Source organism: Centroberyx gerrardi, chromosome 5, assembly GCF_048128805.1.
Source record: "Centroberyx gerrardi isolate f3 chromosome 5, fCenGer3.hap1.cur.20231027, whole genome shotgun sequence".
Taxonomy (NCBI): domain Eukaryota; kingdom Metazoa; phylum Chordata; class Actinopteri; order Beryciformes; family Berycidae; genus Centroberyx; species Centroberyx gerrardi.
The window spans coordinates 19,692,426-19,708,142 of NC_136001.1; the positions used below are offsets into that span (position 1 = coordinate 19,692,426).

A 15,717-nucleotide genomic window follows, 5' to 3' on the forward strand; every position below is an offset into this window, starting at 1 on the left:
TATATTTTCTAAAGCTTTTTCTTGCCTGCAACAGTTCTGAATGCAGCAAGGAGGAGTTTTCAGTTCTATTTTAGCCTCTTTAAATTGTGATCCACCTTAATTTGAAATTGATTCTGTCTGTGAATGCATTTTATTGAATTTTCACATAAAGGAACAACATCTTGGGAAGGGCAACATAAACCACAAAATATTGCTTTTAAGATTTTATTAGTCACTTGAGTGGGCACACCATGGGTCTGCCCTCGTCTGTACAGACATTTTAACTCTATGAGCACATGAACAGCCTTAAGTCTTCGGGCAAAGCTCTGCCAAGACTACAATATAAAGGCAATCTGGCTTTTGCCAGTAAAACTCCTATAGATTATGGAGCTTCCTACCTGAAGCCATAAGATGAACCTATAATTTATAGTTTAGAATAGATAAATGTGCTTTTAAGTAATTCACCATATGGTTAGCTGTACTCTTTAAAAGTTGTATTTATTTCTGTTTCAAAGACTACAGTGCAGTTTCTGAACTGCTGAGTGGGCATGTTCTACTCAGCAGTCACTCATGCATATGTTGTGTATGTGTATGTAATATTTATTTGAACTCCTTAATTTTGTTCATTATTTATCCTTTTATTTGACAGTATTTAGTAAATATGTTAAGCATTTCAAGTATTGTAACTATTACTATTATTTCTGTAGTTTAAGATATAGAAGATGTTGCTCCCTTAGGCTTCGCTATCTCAAATAGATTCAGTAAAAAAGGTCAGTCTCAGTATATGAGGATAAGGATGTATTCAAGATCAGCCTAATATAAGAAATCCTTTATTAAGAATAAAACAGAGTAATAATGAATTTTGCAAACTGGATATAAACCTTTGAGACAATGATTTGACATGCCATTGAATTTGACACTGATAGGATATTTGCAGTTCTACATTAGTGGTTATGAAATAGCATTGGTGGACAGAACAGATTTTACATAACTGAGTTATTTTGATTAATCTTTAGCAGTTATCACTCTGTTTGAAAATTGTTCATTCAACCACACAAAAAAGACAAAAAGAAATGCATCTAAAAGCACTGCTTCAACACCAGAACAGGGTGTGCTGGAAACAAAATAGGAATGGCATTGAGTTGAGATATTTGCACTGTATTTCTGACAACATAATGGCAGTTAGTCAGAGGAAAATTAATTTTGTTAGTGATGAAATGTTAACCCATGCTAGCTAGATGCATCTCAATGCACATATGAGGACATGCATGAGCACATACTCAACATTCATGGAAAATGAAAAATCCTTTTCTCTCAAATATACTATAGCTTCAACATGAAGTTTACAGCAAACATGATCAGCATTTTACAGAAATCATTATAATTTGCTCTAGTCCTTGTAATTCATGTATCATAAATTATTAGAAAAAGACGTTCCAAAGATGTCTTGTTTTGGTGACAGCAATGCAATCAATGGTAGGTCATCAACACCGATGGATTGGGCAAGATGAGAAAATGTCATTTGTTGTTTGGCAGGCAGAGAATTTCTATGTTGTTTTTCAGTGGAAACACCACAGGACTCTCAACACTCCCTCTAGTCTCTTGTCCACTCCTCAACCAAAAGTGTCCCAATCTTTTGTCCCTCGCAGCTCTTATTAGCACAGCTACTCCGCCTTTAAACTCAAAGGGAAAAAGTGCATTGGCTCTCTTTCTATTTCTGTCACTGAATCCTTAGTGGTGGTGATTGAGCGCAGAGCAGCTCGCTGTGTGATTCTCTGCTCTGCCCGCTCCGGTCCCTCAGGTGGGAGGCTCCGCTCAGCTGGGCAGCAGCCACAGCTCCAGGAAGTCCCAGTGCTTCCACAGGACAAACAGCAGCAGGGTCAGCAGGACGGTGGCGGCGACCCGGGCTCGGGTCTTCATGAGCGGGGTGATGAAATTGGCGAGGGTGGAGACGAAGACCAGCAGCACAGCCATGAGGGCCAGGATGACGTTTATGAGTTTGCCCAGCAGAGCTCGGGCGTTGGCGTTCTCCACTCCCTCCAGCTGCACCACCTGCTGCTGCTGCTGCTGCAGCTCCAGCTTGGTGATGCGGGTCAGGCACGACTCCACCGCCTCCTGCACACACACCCAGAAACACACACTGACCATTAGTGTGATTCTCCAAAGCTATTAATTTAGTATTATTCATACTAAAATCTTAAATGCCTCTTTAAATTTAGTAATAACAATAATTAGTGCTGACGGAATTAGTCAATTAATCGATTAGTTGATCGACGGAAAATTCATTGATTATAATTTTGATAATCAGTTAATCGTTTTAGTCATTTATCAAGTAAAAATACCAAACATTTGGTAGTTACAGCTTCACAAATGCTAAGATTTGCTTGATCTTTCTCATTTCATATCATTCTAAAATGAATACTTTTTTTTGACATTTCATAGACTACATGATTAATCGATTAATCGAAAAATAATTGATAGATTAATCAATAGCAAAAAATAATAGTTAGTTGCATCTCTAATAAACTTTATTTGTATGGAGTTACAAAGTGCTTTACATTAGCAAAATAAAACAAGAACAAGAAAAGACCATACAAATATAGTAAAATGACAGCAACACACTAAAAACAAATCAAGGCAAAAACACAGATCAATATAAAACAACAAAACCTAGAAACAATAAGATAAAAGCATAACATTCTGAAAACTAGAAAATGTGCTCAGTAGAGCACAGACCTCCGCCAAGGCCGACAACACCCCGAAGGCAGTTATGCACCTTTTGGTGATATGCCACACCCCCTTTTGGCCAATCGACGTGAAAAGTTAATCATTTCTTCCTTGGCCCATCACTAACCTTCATACCAAGTTTCATGCAAATCTGTGCCCAACTGTTTGAGATATCCTGCTAACGGACGGACGGACACACAGACGCAGGCAAAAACATTACCTCCTTGGCAGAGGTAAATCACTACTGATGCAAATATCCAAGGTCAGATAGTTCCTGCACTATCTTTCTTTTGGAACAACGATCTCAATTAGCTAAAAGCAAGTCTATAAATGTGTGTTATAAGAAGAGATTTAAAAGAAGATCTGATCTGGCTAGCCTAATATTCGAGTGTCATGAAATTTATGTATCTATATCATCTAGTCCCTTATTATCTGCTGCCTTTTTACCTGAATGTCTCTCGCTCTCTCGTAGGACTGGTAGGCCACTTTCTCCTCCATGCTGGCCAGTTCCTGTTTAAGGTTGGTCATCTCATTCTGGTGCAGCTCTGTTAAGTCATTCAGCTGCTCTTCAAGTCGCTCATACCTGAGTAAACAACACAAACAAGAATCTTCTTAAGAATCACAAAATAACATAGAAAATCAGTTAAAGTAAAGTAAAGTAAAGTTAAAATCATAAATATTCTCTCTCCAAAGTCATGCATGTTAAGTGCGGCACATTGTCAGACACTATTTGAACCAAAGTCCGAAGCTGCTGTAAGGTGTGGGCTGGCAGGTTGTGTGTAGTGGCCAGTGTTTTGGCATCTGTACCTGTATCTCTCTTCTTGCAGGCACTGGGTCATGTAGGAGTAGTCGCTCTGCAGCTGGCCCTTCATGTCCTCGATGGCGTCCTCCATGTGCGCCTGGCTGGCCTTGATCTCCTGCAGGCCCTCCAGCAGAGTGTCCCAGGAGCTGTGCATGTGGTGGTGGTGGTGGTGGTGCCCGTCTAGCCTGGGGCTCCCCATCGTCGGCCCCAGCCCCGACATCCCGCCTCCTCCCCCGGCCCCGCCCGAATTGCTGCCCGCCGCCGAGCCGGACGTGGCGCTGGAGCACTCGTCGTCGCTGCCGTACTTGGGGCTGGAGACCAGTGTGGCGCTGCCGCTCAGGGCGCGGGGTGTGGGCGTGTCCTCAGAGTGCCCTCCTACTCCGTCCTCTAGTGTGTCTTTTAGGTGAGCAATGTTATCTGCGCTGCCAAACTTGTTGCGGATAAGACTGGCGAACTCCCTCGGCTTGGAGACCACGGCTGTGTGAGTGAAGGCCGTTACCCCTCCTTTGACCCCCTCGACTACTCCACCGCCAAAACCACTTATCCCAGCACGAACGTTGGCTCCAACGTCCTTTAATCCTTGTTGCATGTCCCGCAGGACATCCTTAGGCTGCCGGGCCGGCCCATTCTGTAGAGAAGGAAGAGAAATGAGGAACGAGTACAGAAGGAGAGGATCCCAAAGGTAGGAGAGTGGTGATGAGGTTTAAGGGAGAAAACTGGAGGAAGATAGGTGGGTAAATAGGACCTATCAGATGAGACAAAGGATGATGTTTTTGCATAAATAAGTATTAAGAGGTAAGAATATCATTCTATATTTGGACACAACTGTCCTCATAAACAACCAATGAGATAGTTCAACATTTGTTGACAGCCTTAACATGATGATTCAAATTCAAAACACACACAGATATCCTGACACACATTTACATATGTACAAACTAAGGTTCTCTGCACACACACACACACACACACACACACACACACACACACGTTCACTTACCTGTTCTATCTCCTTTAGCTTCTTGTGATAGTGCTCTAGTTTCTTGTGCAAGTGGGCGATGGTCTGCGCAGACTTCTGATTCTTCTTCTCGAACACCTGCTTGATGCGCGAGGCCTGCTGTTTGTCTGCGTTGTGGGCTAACTTCAGGTACTCTGCGACATTGTCGTCGCGGGCCTCCTGCTCCACGCGGATCTGCTCGGTGATCTTTAGGATCTTCTGCTGCAGGTGCTCCAGAGCAGCACGGGTCCGCTGTGGCTCTCCAACCCCTGACGCCTCCGCTCCCCCTGCCACAACCCCAGCCGCTGCCCCTGCTCCGTCCACACTGATGTTACCGTCAGAGCCTCCATGGCTGGTGGTGGGGGGTAGGCCTAGAGTTGTCACCTCACTCTTATCCAGCTGAGGGGGGGAGAAGGGGGAGATGGTAATGGCCGTAATTGATTTGGTGGTGGCACCGGAGAGTACACTTTATATTTCAGTGCAAAAAGGCCATCATGCATAAATCAGATGACACACATTTACACCGCCCTGCCCAGCTCAGCCTCAGAAATTCAGCCTCAATACAAAACATTTTTAGGATATAACATATTTCCTTTGAAGGTGCATTAGCTAGATATGTGGAATAGGAAACTAAAATCATACTGCAACGATGATTTTGTCACTGTTTTTATGGTACATTGTTAAGCAATGTATGATATATTAATGACATGATGATAATGATGTTGATAATAGTCTGTGAACAAATGTTCCACTTTATGCCCATGTATCTTATTCAGGTATCTTTTTATGTTATCTGCATGATTCCTGGTCCAAGGTACCCCCTCCTCCTCCTCAGTTGGAAAACCAATAGCATGAAGTTGTAATCCCTTTAAACAACAAGCCCTTTGCTGACATGTAATTTACAGACAAATCGATCCATTTGGGGTTTCCCCGTTCAGTATTATATTCTATGTGTGTATCTTGGCAGACAGTGGATCATTAATGACCCCCTGTCGCCCCGGCAGACATCAAAATAATGTAATCAGACCCCGCAAGCATGAGCTCAGGCAGACACATGACACCAAACATCTCACAGAGCTGTTCTCATTTCTCTAGACAGGACAGTGCAAGGATTTATTACAGTTTTATTTGTGTGAGAGACAGTGTCAAATGAACAGAAGCTCCCTGTGCCGTTCTAAGTCACCCACAGAGAAGCAGACAGCATTTTTACCAAGTAGGTTACAATCACATTGTAAATGGAATGGAACGGAAAAACAGATGACTGCAGTCCCTGCTGGTTAATCATCCACTGATCTTGTCAGAGAAAGTCAGATGCTTATGCAGTAAGCAATGGCTTCTGTGGAGGGGATGAAATGTGCAACGGTACATGGTAATGGTTGAAAAAGAGACAACATAAACAACACAGGGAAATAGACAGCAATGGCCGATGCTCAAATTCAACGGTGGTTGTAAAGCCACAGGGTGATGTCCGTGGTGAATTAAGACTCCTGGAGGCCAAAGCAGAAGCAGGGCTGTGATGAGGATGAAGATGACAGATGTCTGTGGCATAAAAACAAGGGAAAAGGATGTGCCCATGACTTCACACGGGGGGGCGGAGGCGGGGGGGACACACACTGCGACATAAGCGATGGGTGATGGATGTCAACAAGCGTGGACGCGAACACATGAGGATGAGACAAAACCAGTACAGCAATAGATTAAATTAGAAACGTTACCATACTGTTTTAATCCAAGATTGGCAGTGCCATTGCAAGTCTGTGTTCGAGGCCCATCCTTCTTTCCTCCTCCTCCTCCTCCTCCTCTTCCCTCCCTCCCTCCTCCCCCCGTGCTCACAGAGGAGCCCCCCTCCTCAAATTTCTTTACCCTCACCAATCTCTGTCTGCCTATCGCCTCACTAGATCCTAATGCTCCATTGTTAACGGCAACGATGTCTGCAGCCTCCCTCCCTCTCCCTCTCCCTCTCCCTCTCTCTAACGCTCTGTTCTATTTCTCTCTCTCTCTCTCTCCTTTGTGTCATATGCTCCCTCCGCCTGCCTCTTTTTCACTCTCTCCTACCCTCCCTCCCTCTCCCTCTCTCTCTCTCTCTCCCTCTCTCTCTCTCTCTCTCTCTCTCTCTCTTTCTCTTTCTATCTCTCTCTCTCTCTCTGTCTAAATGCAAACGCTAGCCGTCCTGCCCTATAATGGATGTGGGAGCTGAGGGACAGATGATGGAGGGAAATGGGAGGGGGGATGGGAGAGCTTAGCGCACGCGTGCAGGTGCCTCTGTGCTGAGGCCAGAGAGGAGAGGAGGGAGAGGGAGGGAGAGAGGGAGGGGGAGAGGGAGGGGGAGAGGGAGGGGGAAGGGAAACAGCAGGGCTTGTGTCAGGGCCTATTATGGCCCCTTCATCCCTTAAAACCCTGAATGTTCACACCCCAGTGCATACTTATGTGGGGCTGGAGTGATGTGGTGCCAGAGTACGTCTCAACAATGACTCACTATCTTAATTTGCCTTTGCTGCTCTTCACAAAGGAAGGAAAATATCTGCAGTGTCACACCAATAGGTGTTTATAGAGGACAGAAGCCTGTTTGAACTTTTTAAAGTTGTAGAAGTATCCCATAAGTGTCTAAATCTCGGTGTGTGTGTGTGTGGGTGTGGGTGTGTGTGTGTGTGTGTGTGTGTGTGTGTGTGAGAGAGAGAGAGAGAGAGAGAGAGACACTAGATACTCCCTCAGTATCCTGGCACCCAGATTAGGTCTTTCATGAGGAATGTAAACATATTATCATCATCATTTTAGCAACCAGCCTGACAATAAGTTGATGGAAAAAAGACACTGGCGGTCCTTTCTGCATGAATTACTGATCATACACTCCTCCATAGGACTTCAAAAAACTTTGGTCCAGTCCATTTCTCAATTTCATGATATAATTTAACAAAGGACCTGGTAATGTGAAGTCACCCAAATTATTATAACTGTCGGCATTGTGGAAATGTGTGGAAACGCCCTTTGAACAACTCTCCCTCTGGTTGTAAAACAGAATCAAACAGTTTTAGAATTCCAATCTACTTCCTGGTGTAAATGATGTCACCTACACCCACGATTTGTTTCAATTCCAGGAACTAAGGTCAAAACAACAACAACAACTGATTTAGCAACTTACTGACAATTGTGATGAAAAATGTGGTGATATCATTTCAACCTCAAGACTGTTTCCTCATTGGAAATACTAGGATGACTGGTTTTATCCTAGTGGAGTTTACTGTACATCATACTGTATATGTGGGTGTATGTGTATTTATCGTCAGTGTGCTTTGCCAACATCGATACACTGTTTAAGCCAACAGTAATGACAAGGGGCCTCTAGCAGCGGAAAGAATACTGAAATATTTTATTCAAATTGAAGCACTGTTACTACAAGGGCACCAGTGTAATATGGCTAGTTAAAATAAAAGAGTAGCTCACTAAAATTATTTGTGGACGTAGTAACTTGTAAACATAAATCAACATTGATATTTTTGCCTGTTCCAAAACTGTTTCTCCAAATTTGCCTGTCTAAAGCTAAAGGGGGATAGTGCCTTTACTATCACTGCCCCTGAACTTTGGAACAGCCTTCTCCTGGATATCAGATTATCTGAATCTTTAAACAACAGCTGGAGACCCATTTCTAGTCTCTTGCCTTTAATTGTGTCTTGTTTTATTTCTTGAACTATATGTTCTCCTTGTTTTTTTATTTTACTGTTTTATGTGTTTGTATTTTTCCAGTATCCCACTGTGAAACACTTGCCAGGACCAACTGGCATTGCCCTTGCAAACAACTAGATTTATTTGTTATCTGTCTGGAAAATATTACACCAATATTACCAATATTATTATATTACACCTTGTTTTATAAGACTACATACAGTATTTACCTCTTCCAGTCAGTTAAGGTTTCCTCTCTATCCTAAAGGTAAGAAAACAGTGATAAAAACAAAGGCGTATTGTTTGATAAACTCAAAACTATTTCCCATCACATTTGTTAATTTGGACATGACACACCCTGTTTGAGCTGTTTATTAGGCCTGAATTTATAGCAAATTAATAGTAGAGATTAATCCTGGTGGCTATTCTACATATTTATTCATCACATCACTTTTGTTGGCTGTGTTCCTCACGCATGCAAGTGCACACATACATATACTTAGATGAGAGCAGAGGAGATGGGTCAAAGTGAGACAACGGGATGCAGTGAGGAGCATAATGAAGCAAAACATCCACAACAATCCTCATTTTAACCTTTTATTGGAATTTGGAATTCTCTTAGGAATTAAACACAACTAAATATCCACAAGGCATCTCAAAATAAATAAGAATAGATTTTTCATTTGTAGCTTTTAACATAAAACACAATGAAGGACCTGTGCACTAGCATCTATAAACAGAAGTGCATTCATTGTTTGGGGTAATGCTGGTATTTGCTTAGCATCGTATTTGCAGCGGTGAACATTTCAAAGCAGTTTGTACGGATTAGCATTATACAGTGACCTTGTCTGACACCCATTCAGATTACCCATAGCAGCAGGGTTTGCCATCATAGACATAAATAATTATCTTGGACAAATATCCTATTTGTTTTGAGGCAGATAAAAACATGTCTCAGTTGCACTGCTTCCAAATAGAAAAGAATAAAGCACTTAGCTTAAGCTTTGTAAATAATAGCTATATGCATGTTCCTGAGAACACTTTCTTCTTATTGTCGTTTATGGAGCTTCAAATACCATAAAGGCACTTGATTGTTTAGAATACACCACTTTTCAGCTGTATGTGCAATACTGCAGTGTTTTCATATGATTTCGCTACTTAACAGTGCTGTATTAAACTCTATAGATAAATCATATAACCTAAATATAGCTTTTTAAGTGTTCCTACCTTGTGCTACGCTCTTAACCTACTGTATATCTGGTGCTATACACACTTAAGAGTCTGGACAGAGCACCTGCAGAGATCTGCTTTGACTAATCTATGCATCAACATAGCTTGAAGGGGTGGCAGAGGACAGGGTGGCACTTCTGTCATTTATATTCTAAGCAAAGCAACAGTATGTATATTGGTACTCCCCAAACCGTTTCCTATGACTACATGTTGACAGACAAAACACAATTTTACATCAAGATATAAAAAGATACACTTTGGACAGAAAGTGATTGTAAAAAAACAAGTACAAAATGACTCCTTGCCCTCATGATACACATAATGAAAAAGCAATGATACAAAAACATTAGTGGATTTGGAGAAAGGAGCCAAGGGGCCTCGTCCATTCTCTACCATTTTCAATCATCTTGTAGTTGAACACAACGCTTTGCCACAGCCACGCCTTAATTTCCCTGTGACAAGAGAATCATTTTTTACAAACATGACATCTGTTTTTAGCAGTGTACAATACATATATTCATCTGTCATAGCTCTATAACAAGTATGGCTTCGTTCTGGTGATAGAGTTTCTATGCAGATCCGGAGGCAGAGATGCGGTTGTATTTTCAGTACTGAGGAATGTAGGCAGTATCAGTCAAGACTCTGAGGTCCCCTTGGTCCAAATACAAAAAGGAAATCCACTGATACAACGGATTACCACTTATCTTCCCTGGTCAAATGTCTCCCTCCTACCACCGGGAAAATACCAACCCCTCCCCCTAGAGTGAATACAATTATTAGCCTTATAGTAGCCTAACGACACCTGTGTGTAGATGAGGTCTCTTCGGTTTTCAGATTTTCGATGATTCGCTGTGTTCAAGACCTCCTCGTGTGTGACTGTGCAGAGTCTGTGCAGAACGTGCGTTTCTTCCTGAGTGAAGTAGTGTTTGTTGTGGTTCTCCTGGAATAATGGCACCTTCAACGTTGCACTGCACCAGAATCACTGGCCGGATTTGCGGGGCATCCAAACCACTCTTCTCTTAGTCTGATAGAAATCTGTTGAGATAGAGAACAGGAAATGCTGTGTTTAGCACCGGAGTGAAAATTTACAGTACAGTGTTTCCTCTGTATTCGTTTGGCAGTGGTGTGTCATGACAGCAAGGAAATGACCACCAAAATGTGAAATTAACATCAGCATGGTAATTTAGTCTTACTATCATCTTAAACTAAAGTAAGTGTAGTCCACTTTTTTTTTTAGAAGCAATGATTTTATTATGATAAAAAACATTTTTAGAACTACAACCTCAACTTGAAACATAACTAAGACCCAAATAGCAACAGATATGGGACAAAACTTGAATTATATCTCCAAAGAACCACAGCTATATAAAATTACAAAGGAAACACTGAAGTATTCAACTCAAGCAAACCCATTTGAACCCCCCTCCACAATAACAATTACTATATCAAAGTAGCTACCTGTAATGTTGGTCTGTTTCCTCTTGAGCCTTGCATTGCCTCCTTTCTCTGGTGTTTTCTCCAGGTTCTCCAGGTTCTCCAGGTTCTCCGGGGTGCGGGGGATGTTCTCCTTGTCGCTCCGTGGCGGTCCCACCCTGGCTCTGGAGCGGTTCACTCTTGCCCCTGTCGCCCTCTGTCCTCCTACCTGCCCCAGACCGAGCATACAGGGTCGGTAGAGGAGTGGCACTTTGGTGCCCGGGACGCCCTCCCACTGGAAGTCACCGCCCTCCAGAGGCTTCTCCGAGACGAAGTCGAAGCTCCAGCGGTGCGAAGCATCCTGCAGGTCTTTCTGCAGCGCAGCCTGGTACTCCGCCTGCAGCTGCTCTCGGTCCACCGGGCCGAACAGGTTTCGTCGGGTGGGGCCGTTCCCCAGCACGCTCAGGATCCGCTTGTGAGTAGCCATAGTTCTACACTGCAGGAGACAAATGAACAGAGAGCAGCACTGGTTAGTAGGCACAGCTAAACCTGGAGTGTTGATCAGTTTCTAACATCATCAGTAACCTACTGAGCCGCAGTCATGCTGACAGTTCACACCCAGTGAGTAGATGAGCCTTTGTGACTTTCTGTCACTAAGTGTTAAAATAATAAACAAAAATGTATTTCTGTTTCACTCAAATGAATGCAAATAAAAAAGATCTAATTCCAAAATTTGGAATGTATTTTTTTTCCAATCAAAAATCACTGCAAAAAATCATAATCAAAAGACATAAAACAAAGGAAAATCCGCAATATACTCTAACATAAAAAGCAGGAGTCGATCTTACCATTATGCAAGTCAGTTTAACTTCTCTCAGTGAAAGTTACAGAACATTTGAAACTTGTCTGATACGGGAAGCTCTTTATAAAACAGACACCAGTGATTCATTGAGCCGTCCCACTTTGACCAGTCACTCTGGTACATGCCTGGACATAATCTTCACAGCGACATGTTAAGACAAGTCCTCCGCAGATGTTTTAACTGCAGATAGACAGTGTCGCCGCTAGGAGGCAGTGTCGCTCCATCGTCAGAAACACATCTAACACAAACTTCACAGCTGGACACAGTGAAGTGAACTCTGTCATGTCAGAAATGGCCTAGATTGCACACTTACAGGAGGAACAGATTTTAGAAATGTGAAGCTAGTGTTTAAACCGGAGCTGTTCGGATTATGATAACAAGATATTGCAGAGCACAAACTTCTCCAGGATAGGTTAAACGGTCCTTGCATTTGATTGTGTTGGAAAGACAGAGATAAAAGCTGCTGCAAGAGATCAGCCATATGTCTAAGGCAAATAATGAATATAAGTCATTTGGATCCAGGAAGGGTTGGGCAGTATTCCCAGTGTTCCCATTTGAGCCAACAACCAAGAGCAACCCCTCCCAGCCTATCCTAATTATCCAGCAAAATATGCGCCGTGGGAGAGGCGAGGTCATTTCGATTAGAGTGATAATATGGAGGACACTAATTAGGTTTGTCGTTGCTGATGAACTAGGTAAGATGCCGTTGATTATCACAGCAGAGAAAATGTTCTGGTCTTAGCTTGGGTGAGGTGGTGCTGGGTTGACACATGACACATATGGTTAAAGTAGGCAATTCCATCCCCAAAAATAAATAAATGGATATATGAATCACATGAATAGGTCCCACTCCCTGTCTGCACTAACCTATTTGACTTGGATTGTATAGCCTACTTATAGCAGCTGAAAAAAATGTGGGTTTAAAGTAGAGTAGTACTTTCCAAATCGACCCATAACATTTTGTCCCATACAATAAAATAAAATAAATAAATGAAAAAAGAAACCCCGGTAAAACAACTCTGTGTGTGTCTGCCTAAATCACCTGACTTGCTGCCCACCCCACACAGCCGGGCGGGGCGGAGCAGACTAGTCTGAGGTCATTCATGTCTGTGGCATTTCCCCAAGGACCTACTGCTCATTCATTCTAAACTTAGTACAATGACAGAAACTCTGAATAAGCAGACACACAACCGTTACAGTCTACACTTAAAACGTGTAGTCTTCTTGATTGGCCTACATAGGAAATAGGCCTACATTTCCCTAAAATTAACTGTATTGCACTCAAAGTTATTTCAGCTGTTCTTATCTTGGAGTTTAATAGGCTACCCCAAGATGATACTGGGGTGGTGAAATGAATTTGAGAAAATCTATTTCTAATCTTTAACAAAATCCTTTATTTATGATAGGCCTATGTTGTTGTTTTTTTGTGAATTAATGCATATTTGCGACCTATTAAGGATCTACCTATAAGGCCTATAGCTACGGATCTTCCCGGATGGGGCTCGTTGATAAAAACTCTTATCAAATTGGGGTCAGAGGTCTTCAATGTGCCTATCTATCTAGGCGTCCTTGACTCCTTGATTCGGAAAATTTGGGGACCCCTGTTTGTGCTAAGCCTTGAGGAACGTGGATCTCCTCCTCCTCTCAGTTTCTCGACGGGATAGGATGTCAGAGAGCGGGGCGGGGCCGGGAGGGGTGATTCAAGGCTGTGGCGGGAGACAGCGGCACGAGTGAGAAACCGGCTGAGTGGAAACCGAAGACCCTGCCCAGTTTACTACACACTCCACGTGAGGCTGAAGCTCGTGGCAACCAGTCAAGTGCAAACCGGGCTGTCACTTCAGGCTGTCCGACCTCCCTTACTGTCACCATACACACAAACTCAACTTTGACAAGAAGTCACTAGGCTATAGCCTATTTTCAAAAGTCGTGTTTAGTTGAGCCTAGTTTTCTTTTGTGATAAACGCAAAGGCAAACTTATAAAACGCAAGTTTATAGCTCATAGCCTACTGCAAGTCAGAATAGTATAGTAACAGAATAGAAGATATGAGCCATGTAAACATATAGCCTAAGTGATAATTATTGAGAGTCAATATTCTCATAACTATTAGGATAGGCTGTCCCAGTAGACATATAGTCTATATAGAGATATGGATAGAGCTACGTGTTGCTATAACAGCTTACAAACTAATAGGCTAATGAAACACGGATAAATGAGATCATCAAATGTAAAAATAAACAAACAAACAAGCAAACTATAGCCTGTTTAAAAGCATTAGTTCAGAGACATCTCACTTACATTGTCAGCCGACTGCAATTCACTCCAAATCGAGATCCTCTTGTTAAACTTCTTAAACTTCTTGAATGAGCGAATGTTATTATTTGGACTCCTGTTGTTGTTGTTTTTTGTTGTTTTTTTGTTTTTTAATATCACTCTTCACAGCTATGATGTAAAACGTGCCCAAGGCTCAAACTATGCAAGCCAACTCTCAAATAGGTCAAACGCGACTTCGCTTGATGTTTTCTCCAAGTAGGCTAATTCTCACAGACATGCACGAGCTAAACTTTTATGAACTTCGGTGACCGTAAACCCTCCTCTCTCGTGCAGAGGCGGAGTCTGCTCGCGCCCACACGTGGATTTATCCCGGTAAACACACGAGCACACGTGAAGGTTTTCTCTGCAGCATGAGGAAATTCCATCTCAGGAGCAGGACAGCCCTGCATGGCATGTAGGCTCCGTCTTCCTGCACAGGGGGGGGAGACGAGGAGAGCGGTTGGTGTAGTGGAGTTTGTGGAATCAGGCGTTTTTGTTGCCTAGTTAAATCTTAGCGGAAATGTAAACGTTTGACACTGTCCCGGGTGGTTTATTCTGTTAACTACTCTCTGTAGCCTCCGTCTGTCTGCCACCTAAAAATATGTAAGCAACCTGTGTAGTCAAGTTTAGATCACGAGCAGCAGCCAACTTCATGAACGTGGAGGAAAAAAAGAGAAAGGATATAACTTGAGGGAATGACAGTAGGTCCATTTTTATACAACGTGCTTTCTGATTCCCAGACATGTAAAGGAATAGGAACATATAAGTAGAATGTGGACTAGTTTACCAGGCTCCCTCAATTATCTGCCATTTTATGCTCATATTTCTGCTCAGCCCGCCTAGTCTTCATGTTGTTGAAGCCAGGTGTGTTTATCTCAGCCAAGACCCCTCCCATCATCCCTTCCCAACCCCATCACTGCTGCCCTTCAGCCCAGTTCCCAGCACACCCACAAAAAGAGCACTAACTGTAGGATGCACTGCACAATGGCCCAACTGATCTGATGTGACAGTGAGGCCTTTGTTGAGTAACACATAGGATGTTGAGGGGACACAAGAGCAATAACTCCAACCGAATACTAGATTCAGATGAGTAGATCTATAGCTATGCTCAGTGATGATAGCAGGTAGTCGAGAGATTCAACCTAGTTAACTTCAAACTAAATGGAAATATACAATTATGGCATACTGCTTGGCACAGTTTAGCCTCAGTTGAATTTGTACAGCTGACTAGATGCTTTATCTCTGAACTTGAAGGCAGCTGCACAGTGCAGCGGGTATGCCAGCCCCACCAAATTGTCTTATTCATTATATTGGATCGTATTCAGGCCTTTGTTCTGGCTCCACAGCAACAAGTTTGATGTCATACATAGTGCCATCTGGAGCGTACAGCATGTATATGGCCTATGCATTACTTAACTATTAGTTAACTATTCATTGAGTGACAGAAGGTCACCAAGGGACCTGCACTCTCTGGAACAATAATACCTGCCACCATCGTTATCCAACACGTGGGCTACAGGTACAGGGGAAGGATATGGTACTTTTTCTGCTAGAGAAATAACCTTATCACATGACTTTTTACATTCAGCAGGTCAGGTGGGATTGCCTGGTGCCTTTATTCCTGAACAAAGTATTAGCAATGCTGTTTTAATGTGTAAATTCATGGATAGGTTAGAGTAGATTAGATTAAACTTTAATGATCCTTATGGAGAAACTGGGCTGTTGCAACAGCAAGT

The 15,717-nt window shown here is 42.7% G+C and overlaps 2 protein-coding genes across 3 annotated transcripts; both read right to left on the reverse strand.

Moving 5' to 3' along the window:
• Window positions 1-1,794: 1,794 nt before the first annotated feature.
• tmcc2 (transmembrane and coiled-coil domain family 2) lies at window positions 1,795-5,183 on the reverse strand. Its single transcript, XM_071925935.1, has 5 exons — window positions 5,148-5,183; window positions 4,509-4,904; window positions 3,514-4,136; window positions 3,154-3,289; window positions 1,795-2,094 (listed from the first exon to the last, which is right to left on the reverse strand). Exons 1-5 carry the CDS (start codon window positions 5,181-5,183, stop codon window positions 1,795-1,797), a joined length of 1,491 nt encoding a protein of 496 aa, XP_071782036.1.
• A 3,565-nt stretch (window positions 5,184-8,748) lies between these two features.
• Window positions 8,749-14,021, reverse strand: cdkn1a (cyclin dependent kinase inhibitor 1A). Of its 2 annotated transcripts, none has more exons than XM_071925943.2 (3): window positions 13,967-14,021; window positions 10,854-11,304; window positions 8,749-10,430 (listed from the first exon to the last, which is right to left on the reverse strand). In XM_071925943.2, exons 2-3 carry the CDS (start codon window positions 11,293-11,295, stop codon window positions 10,375-10,377), a joined length of 498 nt encoding a protein of 165 aa, XP_071782044.2. In that variant the 5' UTR covers window positions 11,296-11,304; window positions 13,967-14,021; the 3' UTR covers window positions 8,749-10,374. The 2 variants fall into 2 exon arrangements, with proteins under 2 accessions (XP_071782044.2, XP_071782043.2); XM_071925942.2 differs by lacking the exon at window positions 13,967-14,021 and adding an exon at window positions 11,657-11,757.
• Between the last annotated feature and the right edge of the window lie 1,696 nt (window positions 14,022-15,717).

What these genes read in the sequence shown, in the direction of transcription:
- tmcc2 (XM_071925935.1), bottom strand. Translation starts at nt 5,183, where the DNA reads ATGTACCATAAAAACAGTGACAAAATCATCGTTGCA. An exon ending in CTGCAAGAAGAGAGATACAG is followed by an intron (nt 3,290 to 3,513) that starts GTACAGATGCCA and finishes TTGTTTACTCAG; the next exon opens with GTATGAGCGACTTGAAGAGC. An exon ending in AGAGAGCGAGAGACATTCAG is followed by an intron (nt 2,095 to 3,153) that starts GTAAAAAGGCAG and finishes GTGTGTGTGCAG; the next exon opens with GAGGCGGTGGAGTCGTGCCT.
- cdkn1a (XM_071925942.2), bottom strand. An exon ending in GAAACAGACCAACATTACAG is followed by an intron (nt 10,431 to 10,853) that starts GTAGCTACTTTG and finishes CTATCTCAACAG; the next exon opens with ATTTCTATCAGACTAAGAGA.